The 13393-nt window shown below is 44.5% G+C and overlaps 1 protein-coding gene across 13 annotated transcripts in view; it reads left to right on the plus strand.

Moving 5' to 3' along the window:
• LOC137377775 (sodium- and chloride-dependent neutral and basic amino acid transporter B(0+)-like) overlaps positions 1 to 13393 on the plus strand; it is a 143802-nt gene that overhangs the window by 106520 nt on the left and 23889 nt on the right. For all 13 annotated transcript variants that reach the window (XM_068047818.1, XM_068047816.1, XM_068047806.1 and 10 more), the window contains one exon: positions 10578 to 10696. In XM_068047818.1, the coding sequence (XP_067903919.1) occupies positions 10578 to 10696 (119 nt within the window). The remainder of the gene's footprint in view (positions 1 to 10577; positions 10697 to 13393) is intronic.

A 13393-nucleotide genomic window follows, 5' to 3' on the forward strand; every position in this document is an offset into this window, starting at 1 on the left:
GATTTCATCCAACGGGGTTTTGGATCGTAGCCGGAGTATGCAGTGGTAGTCAGTCAACAGGCAGGATTTGAATGCTTTCAAGCTGGAATGGAGAGAGAGGGAGAGAGAGAGGAAGCCCCACTTAGGGTCTGCTCATGTCAGAGTCCAGTTGCTTATCCTCTGCTGCAGAGAAAACACCAGCTTAAAACCACAGATGGAGAGGGGCTTTTAGATTTAGATTAGATTAGAGATACAGCACTGAAACAGGCCCTTCGGCCCACCAAGTCTGTGCCGAACATCAACCACCCATTTATACTAATCCTACATTCCTACCAAACATCCCCACCTGTCCCTATATTTCCCTACCACCTACCTACACTAGTGACAATTTATAATGGCCAATTTACCTATCAACCTGCAAGTCTTTTGGCTTGTGGGAGGAAACCGGAGCACCCGGAGAAAAACCCACGCAGACACAGGGAGAACTTGCAAACTCCACACAGGCAGTACCCGGAATCGAACCCGGGTCCCTGGAGCTGTGAGGCAGTTAGCAGTATTTTCTACTTTCTGAGAGAACAGGTAGTTCGTTTAAACTTCCTGGGTCTTGGTTCTTGCTGGGGACTGAGCAGACATTTTGTCACCCTCCTCACAGTCCTTTGCAATGTAGGAGACAGTGTAGCAAATTAGGTGATCATCTTAAGCTGAAAGGATAACTTTTCTGGCAGCTTGTCTTTTAAAAAAATATAAGTTCAGATCTCTAGTCAGTGGATTAAAGAAAATTATCATTCAACAAAGCAAACATATTTTTTTCTTTTTCTCACTTGTTTTTGCTTTCAGACGGTAGCAGTTCATTATTCTGCCATTGGCACCGCCTCTAGACACATTTTTTGTTTCTTTACTTGTCCCATTACCACTCCCTTTGGCTCTACCCCATCAACTCTTTTGTCACTTAATGTCTCCCATTCTCTGTCCCATCGCAGACTTTCCTTTCCCTTCTTTTTCCACCCTCAACCTACTTAAAATCTATTTCATTTTTAACTTGACAAGTTCTGATGAAAGATCATCGACCTGAAATGTTAACTCTGTTTCTGTCTTCGCAGATGCTGGCAGACCTGCTATGTATTTCCAGAATTTTCTGTTTTTATTTCAACATTTAATAGTTTCTCACCATTTAAAAAATATTCAGTTTTTCCATTCTCCTGCCAAAGTGAATAACCACAAGAACACAAGAATTAGGAGCAAGCGTAGGCCATTCGGTCCCTCAGGCCTGCTCTGCCATTTGATAAAATCATGGCTGATCTGATTGTGCCCTCAATTCCACTTTCCTGTCTGACCCCCCCCCCCCACCCCCATAACCCTTGACTCCCTTGTCAATCAAAAATATATCTAACTCAGCCCTGAATATATTCAATGACCCAGCTTCCACCGCTCTCTGGGAAGAGAATTCCACAGACTAACGACCCTCTGAGAGAAAAAAATCTCTCATCATCTCAGTCTTAAATGGAAGACCCCTAATTTTTATATTGTGTCTCCTCGTTCTTGACTCCTCCACAAGGGAAAACATTCTCTCAGCATCCACCCTGTCAAGTCCTCTCAGGATCCTATATGTTTCAATAAGAACACCTCTCATTCCTCTAAACTCCAATGGGTATAGGCCCAACCTGCTCAACCTGTCCTCATAAGATAACCCCTTCATCCCAGGAGTGAACCTTCTTTGAACCGCTAATGCAATTATATCCTTTCTTAAGTAAGGAGATCAAAACTGTACACAATACTCCAGATGCGGTCTAACTAAGGCCCTGTACAGCTATAGCAACATGTCCCCACCTTTATATTCAATTTCCCTTGCAATAAATGCCAACATTCCATTTGCTTTCCTAATCACTTGTTGTACCTGTGTACTAACTTCTGTGATTCATGTGCCAGGACACCCAGATCTCTCTGTACCATAGAGTTCTGCAACTCTCCCCATTCTCATAATATACTGCTTTTCTATTCTTCCTGCCAAATTGGACAAGTTCACATTTTCCCACATTACACTCCATCTGTCAAGTTTTTGCCCATCCACTTAAACTATCAAAATCCCTTTGTAGACTCTTTAGGGTGAATCTTATGCTCTCCCCTGCAATGGGTTTGGAGGTGGGGAGTGCATGAAATCGGGTGAGATCGTGACGGGGGTGGGTGGGTGACCCTTCTCCCCCCCACCACCTTCCCACTTCTCCCAAAATTAAGTCTGGGGCGGGAAGGCCTGTGAACAGCCTTACAGCCCCACCATCAATTGAGGATCTTAACTGGGAAATTCATGCCTAATTAAGGGGCTCAACCTGCCACCGCTGCAGTTAGCCATGTGGCAGGCGGCCCTGTCACTGCATGGGAAGCACGGCATGATAAACCGTGCAGGCTGCTTCTCAGCTCCAGTGGTGTGTGGGGCGGGGCAGGGGTTAGTCACTCGTTAAAAGGCACAATGCCTGAATGAGGCAGCCGGCATTGGGAAGAGGGAGCCCGCTGTGATCCACCCCCATTCTTTGCTACCAGTCCCTCTACAACCCCCTTCCCCGTGCCTCTCAACCTGCGAGACCCCTGCCCCCCTGATCAACCTGTTGCCTAGGTCCAGCAACACTCCTAGGCCTTGGGTAGGTGCTCCACTGGGAGCAGCCACCACCTCCATGGTGGTGCTGCTCAGTGGAAGAGCTGCCGGCCTTTGATTGGCCAGGAGCTCTTTGAGGGTGGGATTTCCATTGCCAGGGTCCTTGATCCTGTGGAAGACCCACCACTGTCCAGTTAAGTGCCTAATTGGCACTAAATTTGGCAGGTCTTCCACAGAAGAGGCGATATGGGGTTCTTGACTTTGCTTTTTCTGGACGTCGAGACACCCATTGCCTGGATAAATTCCCAGCCTTTATGTCCTCTTGACAGTTTAATTTCTTACTTATTTTGAATCATCAGCAAATTTAGCTACCATACATTTGGTCCCTTCATCCAAGTCATTAATATAGATTATAAATAATTGAGGCCCCAGTACTGAACCCTGTGGCACTCCACTAGTAATGGCTTGCTAACCTGAAAATGACCCATTTATCCCTACTCTCCTCTTCCTGTTAGCTAACCAATCCTCTATCCATGCTAATATGTTACCCACTATACCATGAGCTCTTATTTTGTGCAGTAACCTTTGATGTGGCACCTTATCAAATGCCTTTTGGAAATCCAAGTACACCACATTTACAAGTTCCCCTTTATCCACCTTGCTTGTTATTTTCTCAAAGAACTCTAATAAATTAATCAAACACGATTTTCCTTTCACAAAACCATGTTGACTCTGCCTGATCACATTATGATTTTCTAAATGCCCTGCTGTTACCTCCTTAATAATGGATTCTAACATTTTCCCTATGATAGCTGTTAGGCTAACTCACCTTTCGTATCTTGCTTTCTCCCCCCTCCTTTCTTGAATAGAAGTGTTATATTTGCAACTTTCCAATTTGCTGGGACCTTTCCAGAATCTGGGGAATTTTGGAAGATCACAACCAATGCATCTACTATCTCTGCAGCCACTTCTTTTAAGATCCAAGGATGCAAACCATCAGGTCTTTAGTTCTAATAATTTTTCCAGTACCTTTTCCCTAGTGATTGTGATTGTGATTGTTTTAAGTTCCTCCTTCTCTTTTATTTCTTGATTTTCAAGTATTCTTGGGATGTTTTTTGTATCTTCGACAGTGAAGACAGTCATAAAATACCTGTTCAACGCTTCCGCCATTTCCTTCTTTCCCATTATTAATCCGCCAGTCTCGCTCTCTAAGGAACCAACTCTAGTTACTCTTTTCCTTTTTAAAATACTTGTAGAAACTCTTACTGTCTTTTTATATTTCTAGCCAGCTTTCTCTCATACTCTAATTTGCCCCTCCTTATTTTGCTGGTCGTTTAGTCGGCGGCACAGTGGCACAGTGGTTAGCACCGCAGCCTCACAGCTCCAGTGACCCGGGTTTGGTTCTGGGTAATGCCTGTGCAGAGTTTGCAAGTTCTCCCTGTGACTATGTGGGTTTCCTCTGGGTACTCTGGTTTCCTCCCACCTGCCAAAGACTTGTGGGTTGATAGGTAAATTGGCCATTGTAAAAAAAAAAAATGCCCCGAGTGTAGGTAGGTGGTAAGAGAATTGTGGGGATGTGAGAGGGAAAATGGGATTAATGCAGGATTAGTATAAATGGGTGGTTGATGGACTCGAAGGGCCTGTTTCAGTGCTGTATCGCTCTATGCTGGTTTCTAAAATCTGTTCAATCATCTGACCTACCACTAACCTTTGCAGAATTGTACACTTTTTCTTTCAATTTGATACTATCGTTAACTTCCTTAGTTAGCCACGGATGGTGCGTCCTTCTTATAGAGTCTTTCTTTCTCAATGGAACATATCTTTGCTGACTCTTATGAAATATCTCCTTAAATGTCTTCCACTGCTTCTCTACTGTCCGCTTTGATAGGAGGAATGGATGTGCAGAATAGCTCTTAAATGGTAAGAGATTAGAAACTGTAGATGTACAAAGGGACCTGGGTGTCTTTGTCAATAAGTCGCTGGAAGCTAACATGCAGGTGCAGCAAGCATTTAGGAAGGCTAATGGTTAGCCTTTATCGCAAGAGGATTTGAGTACAGGAGTAGTGATGTCTTGCTTCAATTATATAGAACCTTGGTTAGACCACACCTGGAGTACTGTGTGCAGTTTTGGTCCTCCTACCTTAGGAAGGATATTATTGCCATAGAGGGAGTGCAACAAAAATTCACCTGACTTGTTCCCGGGATGGCGGGACTGTCCTATGAAGAGAGATTGGGGAAACTGGGCCTGTATTCTCTAGAGTTACAAATAATGAGAGGTGATCTCATTGAAACCTACAAAATACTTAAAGGGATAGACAGGGTAGATGCAGCTAAGATGTTTCCCCTGATTGGAGAGTCTAGAACCAGGGGAGACAATTTCAAAATAAGGGGGAAGCCACTTAGGACAGAGATGAGGAGAAATTTCTTGACTCAGAGAGTTGTGAATCTTTGGAATTCTCTACCCCAGAGGGCTGTGGAAGCTCAGTCATTGAGTATGTTTAAAGCAGAGATTGACAGATTTCTAAATGCAAATGACATAAGGGGATATGAGGATAGCGTGGGAAAAGGGCATTGAAGTCGATGATCAGCCATGATCATATTGAATGATGGGGCAGGCTTGATGGGCCGAATGGCCTACTCCTGTTCCTATGTTCCTATGTCCTACCTTTTAATCTATTTTCCTCCTTCACTTTAGCGAACTCTGTCCTCATACCCTTGTAATTGCCTTGATTTAAGTTTAGGATGATAGTCTTAGACCCACACTTCACACACTCAAACTGAATGTGAAATTCTGTCATGTTATGATCACTGTAGCCGAGAGACTCCTTTACTATGAGGTCATGAATTAATCCTGTCTCATTGCACATTACCAGGTCTAAAATAGCCTGCTCTCTGGTTGTCATTGGATGTACTGCTCTGAGAAATTGTCCTGAATATGCTCCATGAACTCATCTTTCAGGCTAACTTTGCCAATCTGATTCATCCAATCTATATGAAGATTAAAATCACTCATAATTATTGCAGTACCTTTCTTATAGGCCCCTATTATTTTTTCCTGTATACTCTGTCCTACTGTTAGGGGGCCCATAACTACTCCCACAAGTGACTTCTTACGTTTGCTATTTCTTATCTCAACGCAAATTGATTCTACATCTTGATCTTCTAAACTAAAGCCATCTCTCACTACTGTATTAATGTCACCCTTAATTAACAGAGCCACCCACCACCTTTTCCTAGCTTCCTATCTTTCCAAAATTTCAAATACCCTTGAATATTTAGGTCCCAGCCTTGGTCACCTTACAACCACGTCTCTGAAATGGCTATCAAGTTATACATATTGTTACGACCGCGATGGGAGCAACACACTGTTAATTTAGTCCCGTCACTCCACAGGTCACAGCATATTATTAAGCTTTCACACCCAATCAGAAAACAGCCAAATTAAACACTCTAGTAACCCCAGAACAGAAACAGACCAAACCAGGTATCTTTAGCGAACAACAAATTAACTATTTATTAAGAAACTAAATCTTAAACACTAAGATAAACCTTTGTCTAAAGACCTTATAATTTCTTATTTTAATCTAACCCCCCCATTCACACACATACACTCAAAAACTAACAACCGGTTTTAAAAGTGGATTTTTAAAAAATTAGCTGTCTCTTGAGAATAAATAAAATAAGTACGTTTTTGTGGATTACGTTCTTGGTGGATGAGGTATTCTAATGTGGAAATGGTCAAAGGTTACTCGAAGTCTTCATCCGTATTTGATGAAAATAGTCCTTCAGTAGATAGGCATTCAGCTGCAGTTGCATTAAACAGTTCTTTCAATGATGAGCACAGCAATCCAAATGGTTTTTTGACAAAAAAAGGCTTTTCTTCTTTACTCAGTGAATTAAGTTGGCTTGTAGCTCCTTGTGGATTTTTTTCTGAGAGAGAATAAAACAGCTCCTTTTCTTCAATATGCCTCACTGGAAAGTCTCTCAGAACTAACTGGTTTCAGCTGGTTTCTGCCAGTTCCACACACACAGCGAAGTGGAAACATTACCATGTGACCTCTGTCTCTCCTGCCATTGCCTAGGATAACAAAAATGCAGCTGGTACACTGTGTCTCCAGAAATTCCAGAACTTTGTTTTTAACAAAGTCTTAAAGGCAAACATACTGTTTTTTAATCCGAGGAAAAAAACAATCTGTCTTTTTACCATTCTGGTGAACTCTGGCCTTTTCTGTGGGTTCATTCTTCAGTTTATGCGTTCTGTCCCTTCCTGTCATACTCTGGTTATCATTACCCATATTGCTAACCTGCTCTATTGCCTTGTCCTTTCCTTTTAATTTACCACATCTCCCTTCACGTGATGTCTCTGCCCCTCAAGTATTTAGTTTAAATCCTCTCTACCGCCCTAGTATATGACTCGCCAGAACACTGGTCCCAGCACGGTTCAGGTGAAGACCATCCCAACGGTACAGCTCCTCCTTTCCCCAGTACTGGTGCCAGTGCCCCATAGTCAAACTGCACATTTCCCCACATTATACTCCATCTGTCGCCTTCTTATCAATTCACTTAATCTATCTCTATCCTGTCACAGACTCTTAGGGATGAATTTTCCCTGTGGAGCTGGGAAACAAGAATCAGGACTATTTTCGGCTCCTGAACCCGCTTCTGGTGGGAAACTGATTCAAGTCAATATTTTCATGTTGGTGAGCCCTTGATTGGCATGGAGACAGGTTCTCTGTCCGATTAAGGGCAGCAGGCTGGTTCTCGAATCTGGAGGGCCAATCAGAGGCCTTCTAGCTTCAGAGGAGCACTCAGCTGCAGTACACGGTAATAACTGGAGGTGCTTCACTAAGAAGGTGCCCTCTCTGTCACTTCTTAAAAACTTTAAATAAGAAGCACAAAAAGCAGCCAGTCCACCAGTGTAGGGGGTGGGAGGGGGCGGAAGAAGCCTCTATACAGAGCTGCTGTTGGCTGTACCTCTATACAGGCAGGCAAGGAGGGTTGTGTAGGCCTGCCCGAAGCTCTGGCACCTCAGCCTGCCACTGGGTGCCCACCTAGAGGCAGTTAATCTGCCCCCCGTCACATTTGGAAACTGGAGGCTGACTGGAAAATTCCAGTCAGCCTCCTTAGGGCTGAATTTTACCGGCCCCTCGACGCCGCGGGTCTCGGCATCATTGCCGGAGAACCATAGCCCTCAGGGTTCATAGACTGCACCCATGTGGCCATCAGGCCTCCCGCCAGGCTACCACCTGCAGACATTGCAATTAAAGGAATCCTCTCAATCTAGGTACAGCTGGTATGTGATCACCGGAGATGCTTCATGCAAATCTGTGCCCGCTTCTCAGGAAGCTGCCATGACACCTGAGCTCTCCACCAGTCCCAGCTGCCACTGCTGTTCAGTGAACTGGCTCAGATGCAGGGGTGGCTTCTTGGAGACAAGGCCTATACCTTGCAGACATGGCTCCTGACACCAGTTAGAGACCCCACCACTGCTGTAGAGCAGAGATTCAATGCCAGCCACTGAGCTACAAGAGACACCATTGAGCAGGCGACTGGCATGCTGAAAAATTGCTTCCAATGCCTGGATAGATAAGGTCATGCCCTATACTATGGGCCAAAAAGGCCAGCTGCTTTCTTTACTGCTCGCTGTGCTCAGCACAACTATGCACCCAATACGGGGCAGGCCTGGCATGATGAGGAGAGACGTCAACAGGATTCCTTCACCAACTATGAGGACACTGAGGACCTACAACAGAAAAGGCACATGGAAGGGCAGATGGTACCCAGACTCTGCATGCAGGGCTAGCAGTGAGCTAGGGATGTACGGCAGTGGCTTATCAGAGAAAGACTCATGCTCTATTGGAACCGACATGAGCTCTGCAAACCACATATCACCCTTACTCACCAGTCCACATCTGCAACATCTTTGCGTCCACCATTACTGGCAACTGAATACTGAGCAATTGTCCATATTACTGCATCCGTGGAGACGCACATGAGTGATACTGGCATGGCAATAATGTTATTCCATACATTGGCAGTTCTGAAACGCCAATGATGTAATGGGAGGAGCCACGATCGGTATATGTTGGCACACTTCATTCACACAGTAAAGGCAATGCACATGTTATTGAAGACAATTTTGTTGGCCTTTCTGCATTGTTGTGCCACCCATGCAGACCCATTTGTGTCACAATGCTTTATGGAAATGATTGCGGAGGCTCCTACGTGGTGCCACTTCTGCACTAGAAAACTGATTTTAGGAAGGCTGCTGATATGATGGCCCTTTGGCTGTGGATGACTTTGCTGGTCGTACCCTATGCGCACAGGCCTAGAGGGCCCTAGATGGCTGGGACAGTGATTGTCCATCCCCTTCCGGCATTGGACCCTTTGACGCCCAATGGTCCCATGGCTACTCACCTTATCCTCCTTATTACAGCCCTCAGAAAAGACCATCAGGATACTGAAAACATTCACTAGTTTCATTAACGCTGGCACCCTGGAGGAAAGGCTGCAATGCCTTGCACTGAGCTGTTGGCCTTCTCTCCACTGTGGTACAGCAGCACTAACTTCTCAGAGGAGCTGACTGCAAATGGCTTCAGGGCACATTATGAGAAAGGAAGCACTGAGGTTACCAACCTGCTCCAACAGAGTCAGAATCACAGAATCGGTACAGTGCCGAAGGAGACTATTCGGCCCATCATGTCTGCACTGGCTCTCTGAAAGAGCAATTCCCTCAGTTCCATTCTCCGGCCTTTTCCCTGTTACCCTGCACATTAGTCCTTTTGATATAACTGTCTAATTCCCTTTTGATTGCTTCCTTTGAACCTGCCTCCACCACATTCGCAAGCAGCTCATTCCAGACCTTAACCACTCGCTGTGTGAAAATGTTTTTCCTCATATCGCTTTTGTTTCTCTCACCAAATACTTTAAATCTGTGCCCTCTTGTTCTCGATCCTTTCATGAGTGGAAACAGTTTCTCTCTATCTACTCTGTCCAGACCCCTCATGATTTTGAATACCTCTATCAAATCACCTCTCAGCCTCCTCTTCTCCAAGGAAAACAGTCCTAACTTCTCCAATCTATCTTCATAACTGAAATTCCTCATCCCTGGAACCATTCTCGTGAATCTTTTCTGTACTCTCTCCAAAGCCTTCATGTCTTTCCAAAAGTGCAGCTCCCAGAACTGGATGTAATGCACCAGCTGAGGCCGAACTTGTCTCTTATACACGTTCAACATAACTTCCTTGCTCTATGCCCCTATTAATAATGCTCAGGATACTGTATGCTTTATTAACCACTCTCTCAACCTGTCCTGCCACGTTCAGTGACTTATGCACATATACACCTAGGTCCCTCTGCTCTTGCACACCCTTTAGAATTGTACCCTTTATTTTATATTGTCTTTCCATGTTCTTCCTACCAAAATGAATCACTTCACATTTCTCTGCATTGAACTTCATCTGCCACCTGTCTGTCCATTCCACCAACTTGTCTATGTCCTTTTGAAGTTCTACACTATACTACTCACATTTCACAATGCTTCCAAGTTTCATATCAAACTTTGAAATTGTGCTCTGTACACCAAGGTCCAGGTTGTTAATATCTATTGGGAAAAGCAAGGGTCCCAACACTGACCTCTGGGGAACTCCACTACAAACCTTCCTCCAGCCCGAAAAACATCTATTAATCATTACTCTTTGTTTCCTGTCACTCAGCCAATTTTGTATCTATGTTGCTACTGTCCCTTTTATTCCATGAGCTACAAGTCAGATCATCAGATTCCTGTGTTCCTGGTGCAAACACAGCTTAAGCACAAGCAAGGCCTATGGTGATATTCCGCTTATAATCTTGTAAAGGGTTAACATGTCTCTGCAATGTTGCAGGAGAGAGGAATCTGTCCTCATCTGCTCCTCTGGTCTGCAGGGCTTCAGTCTCTCCAGTGATGGGTTTCTCTTGGACTGTGTAAATTATGAATTAATTACTGATCTTATTTAACATTTTCTTTCATCAGAAACAATTATAACAACCCTCCAGGACCAGTTCCCTAAGTTTCTACAATCAAAGCGCCTTTATCTAACAGCTGGTGTTTGCTTGTTATTCTATTTCCTTGGCCTTATATGTGTAACACAGGTATGCTGTCTTTTAATAGCAGGTAATGTTTCTATATATCACAGAATTGTTACAGTGCAGAAGGAGGCCATTCGGCCCACTATGCCTGCACTGGCTCTCTGAAAGAGCAATTCCCTCAGTTCCATTCCCCCGCCTTCTCTCTATAACCCTGCACATTCTTCCTTTTCATATAACTGTCTAATTCCCTTTTGAATTCTTCAATTGAACCTGCCTCCACCACGTTCTCAGGCAGCGCATTCCAAACCTTAGCCACACACTGCATGAAAAAGTTATTCCTCTTGTCACTTTTGCTTCTCTTACCAAATATTTTAAATATGTGCCCTTTTGTTCTCGATCCTTTCACGAGTGGGAACAGTTTCTCTTTATCTACTCTGTCCAGACCCTTCATGATTTTGAATACCTCTATCAAATCACCTCTCAGCCTTCTCTTAGAGTCATAGAGTCATACAATACAGAAACAGGCCCTTCGGCCCATCGTGTCTGCTGTGCCAGCCATCAAGCGCCTAACTATTCTAATCCCATTTTCCAGCACTTGGCCTGTAGCATTGTATGCAATGACGTTTCAAGTACTCATCTAAATACTCCTTAAATGTTGTGATGGTTCCTGCCTCTACCACCTCTTCAGGCAGTGCGTTCCAGATTCCAACCACCCTCTGGGTGAAATTTCTTTTCCTCAAATCCCCTCTAAACCTTCTGCCCCTTACCCTAAATCGATGCCCCCTGGTTATTGACCCCTCCACTAAGGAAATAAGTTTCTTCCTACCTAATCTATCAATGCCCCTCATAATTTTGTATACCTCAATCAGGTCCCTTCACAGCCTTCTCTGCTCTAAGGAAAACAACCCCAGCCTTTTCAGTCTCTCTTCATAGCTGAAACGCTCCAGCCCAGGCAACATCCTGGTGAATCTCCTCTGCACCCTCTCCAGTGCAATCACATCCTTCCTAAAGTGTGGTGCCCAGAACTGTACACAGTACTCCAGCTGTGGCCTAACTAGTGTTTAATACAGCTCCACCATAACCTCCCTGCTCTTATATTCTATGCCTCGGCTAATAAAGGCAAGTATCCCATATGCCTTCCTAACCACCTTATCTACCTGTGCTGCTACCTTCAGTGATCTATGGACAAGTACACCAAGGTCCCTTTGACCTTCTGTACTTCCTAGGGTCCTACCATCCATTGTATAGTCCCTTGCCTTGCTAGTCCTCCCAAAATGCATCACCTCACACTTCTCAGGATTAAATTCTATTTGCCACTGCTCCGCCCATCTTACCAGCCCATCTATATCATCCTGTAATCTAAGCCTTTCCTCCTCACTATTTACGACACCACCAATTTTCGTGTCATCTGTGAACTTACTAATCATACCTCCTATATTCACGTCTAAATCATTAATGTACACTACAAATAGCAAGGGTCCCAGCACCGATCCCTGTGGTGCACCACTGGTCATAGGCTTCCACTCGCAGAAACAACCCTCGACCATCACCCTCTGCCTCCTGCCACTCAGACAATTTTGGATCCAATTTGCCAAATTGCCCTGGATCACATGGGCTCTTACCTTCTTAGCCAATCTCCCATGCGGGACCTTATCAAAAGCCTTACTGAAGTCCATGTAGACTACATCAACTGCTTTACCATCATCTACATATCTAGTCACCTCCTTGAAAATTTCAATCAAGTTAGTTAGACACGATCTCCCCCTGACAAAGCCATGCTGACTATCCCTGATTAATCCCTGCCTCCCCAAGTGGAGATTAATCCTGTCCCTCAGAATTTTTTCCAATAGTTTCCCAACCACTGATGTTAGACTCACCAGCCTGTAATTACCTGGTCTATCTCTGCTACCCTTCTTGAATAATGGTTCCACATTCGTTGTCCCCCAGTCCTCTGGTACCTCTCCTGTAGCCAGAGAGGATTTGAAAATTTGTGTCAGAGCCCCTGCTATCTCCTCCCTTGCATCACATAACAGCCTGGAATATATCTCGTCTGGACCTGGAGATTTATCCACTTTTAAGCCCGCTAACACAGCTAATACTTCCTCCCTTTCAATGCTAATATGTTCAAGTATATCCCAATCCTGCTCCCTGATCTCTACACCTACATTGTCCTTCTCCATAGTGAACACAGATGAAAAGGAATCATTTCAAACCTCACCTATATCCTCCGGCTCCACACACACATTGCCACTTTGGTCTGTAATGGGCCCTACTCTTTCCCTGCTTATCCTCTTGCCCTGAATATACTTATAAAGTGCCTTAGGATTTTCCTTTATCTTGCCTGCCAGTGTTTTGTCATGTCCCCTCTGCGCTCTCCTAATTACTTTTTTTAAGTACACCCCCCCCTCCCACCCCACACACACTTTCTATACCCCTCTAGGGCCTCCGCTGTTTTCAGCGCTCTGAATCTGCCATAAACCACCTTTTTTTCCTGATGCAATCCTCGATATCCCTTGACATCCAGGGTTCCCTGGACTTGTTGGTCCTACCCTTCACCTTAATGGGTACATGTTGGCTCTGAATTCTTACTATTTCCTCTTTGAATGACTCCCACTGGTCTGATGCAGACTTTCCTACAAGTAGCTGCTCTCAGTCCACTTTGGCCAGATCCTGTTTTATCATATTGAAATCGGCCTTCCCCCAATTCAGTACCTTTATTTCCGGTCCATCTTTGTCCTTTTCCATAACTACTTTAAATCT

The sequence above is a fragment of the Heterodontus francisci genome, chromosome 15 (assembly GCF_036365525.1).
Source record: "Heterodontus francisci isolate sHetFra1 chromosome 15, sHetFra1.hap1, whole genome shotgun sequence".
Classification (NCBI taxonomy): Eukaryota; Metazoa; Chordata; class Chondrichthyes; order Heterodontiformes; family Heterodontidae; genus Heterodontus; species Heterodontus francisci.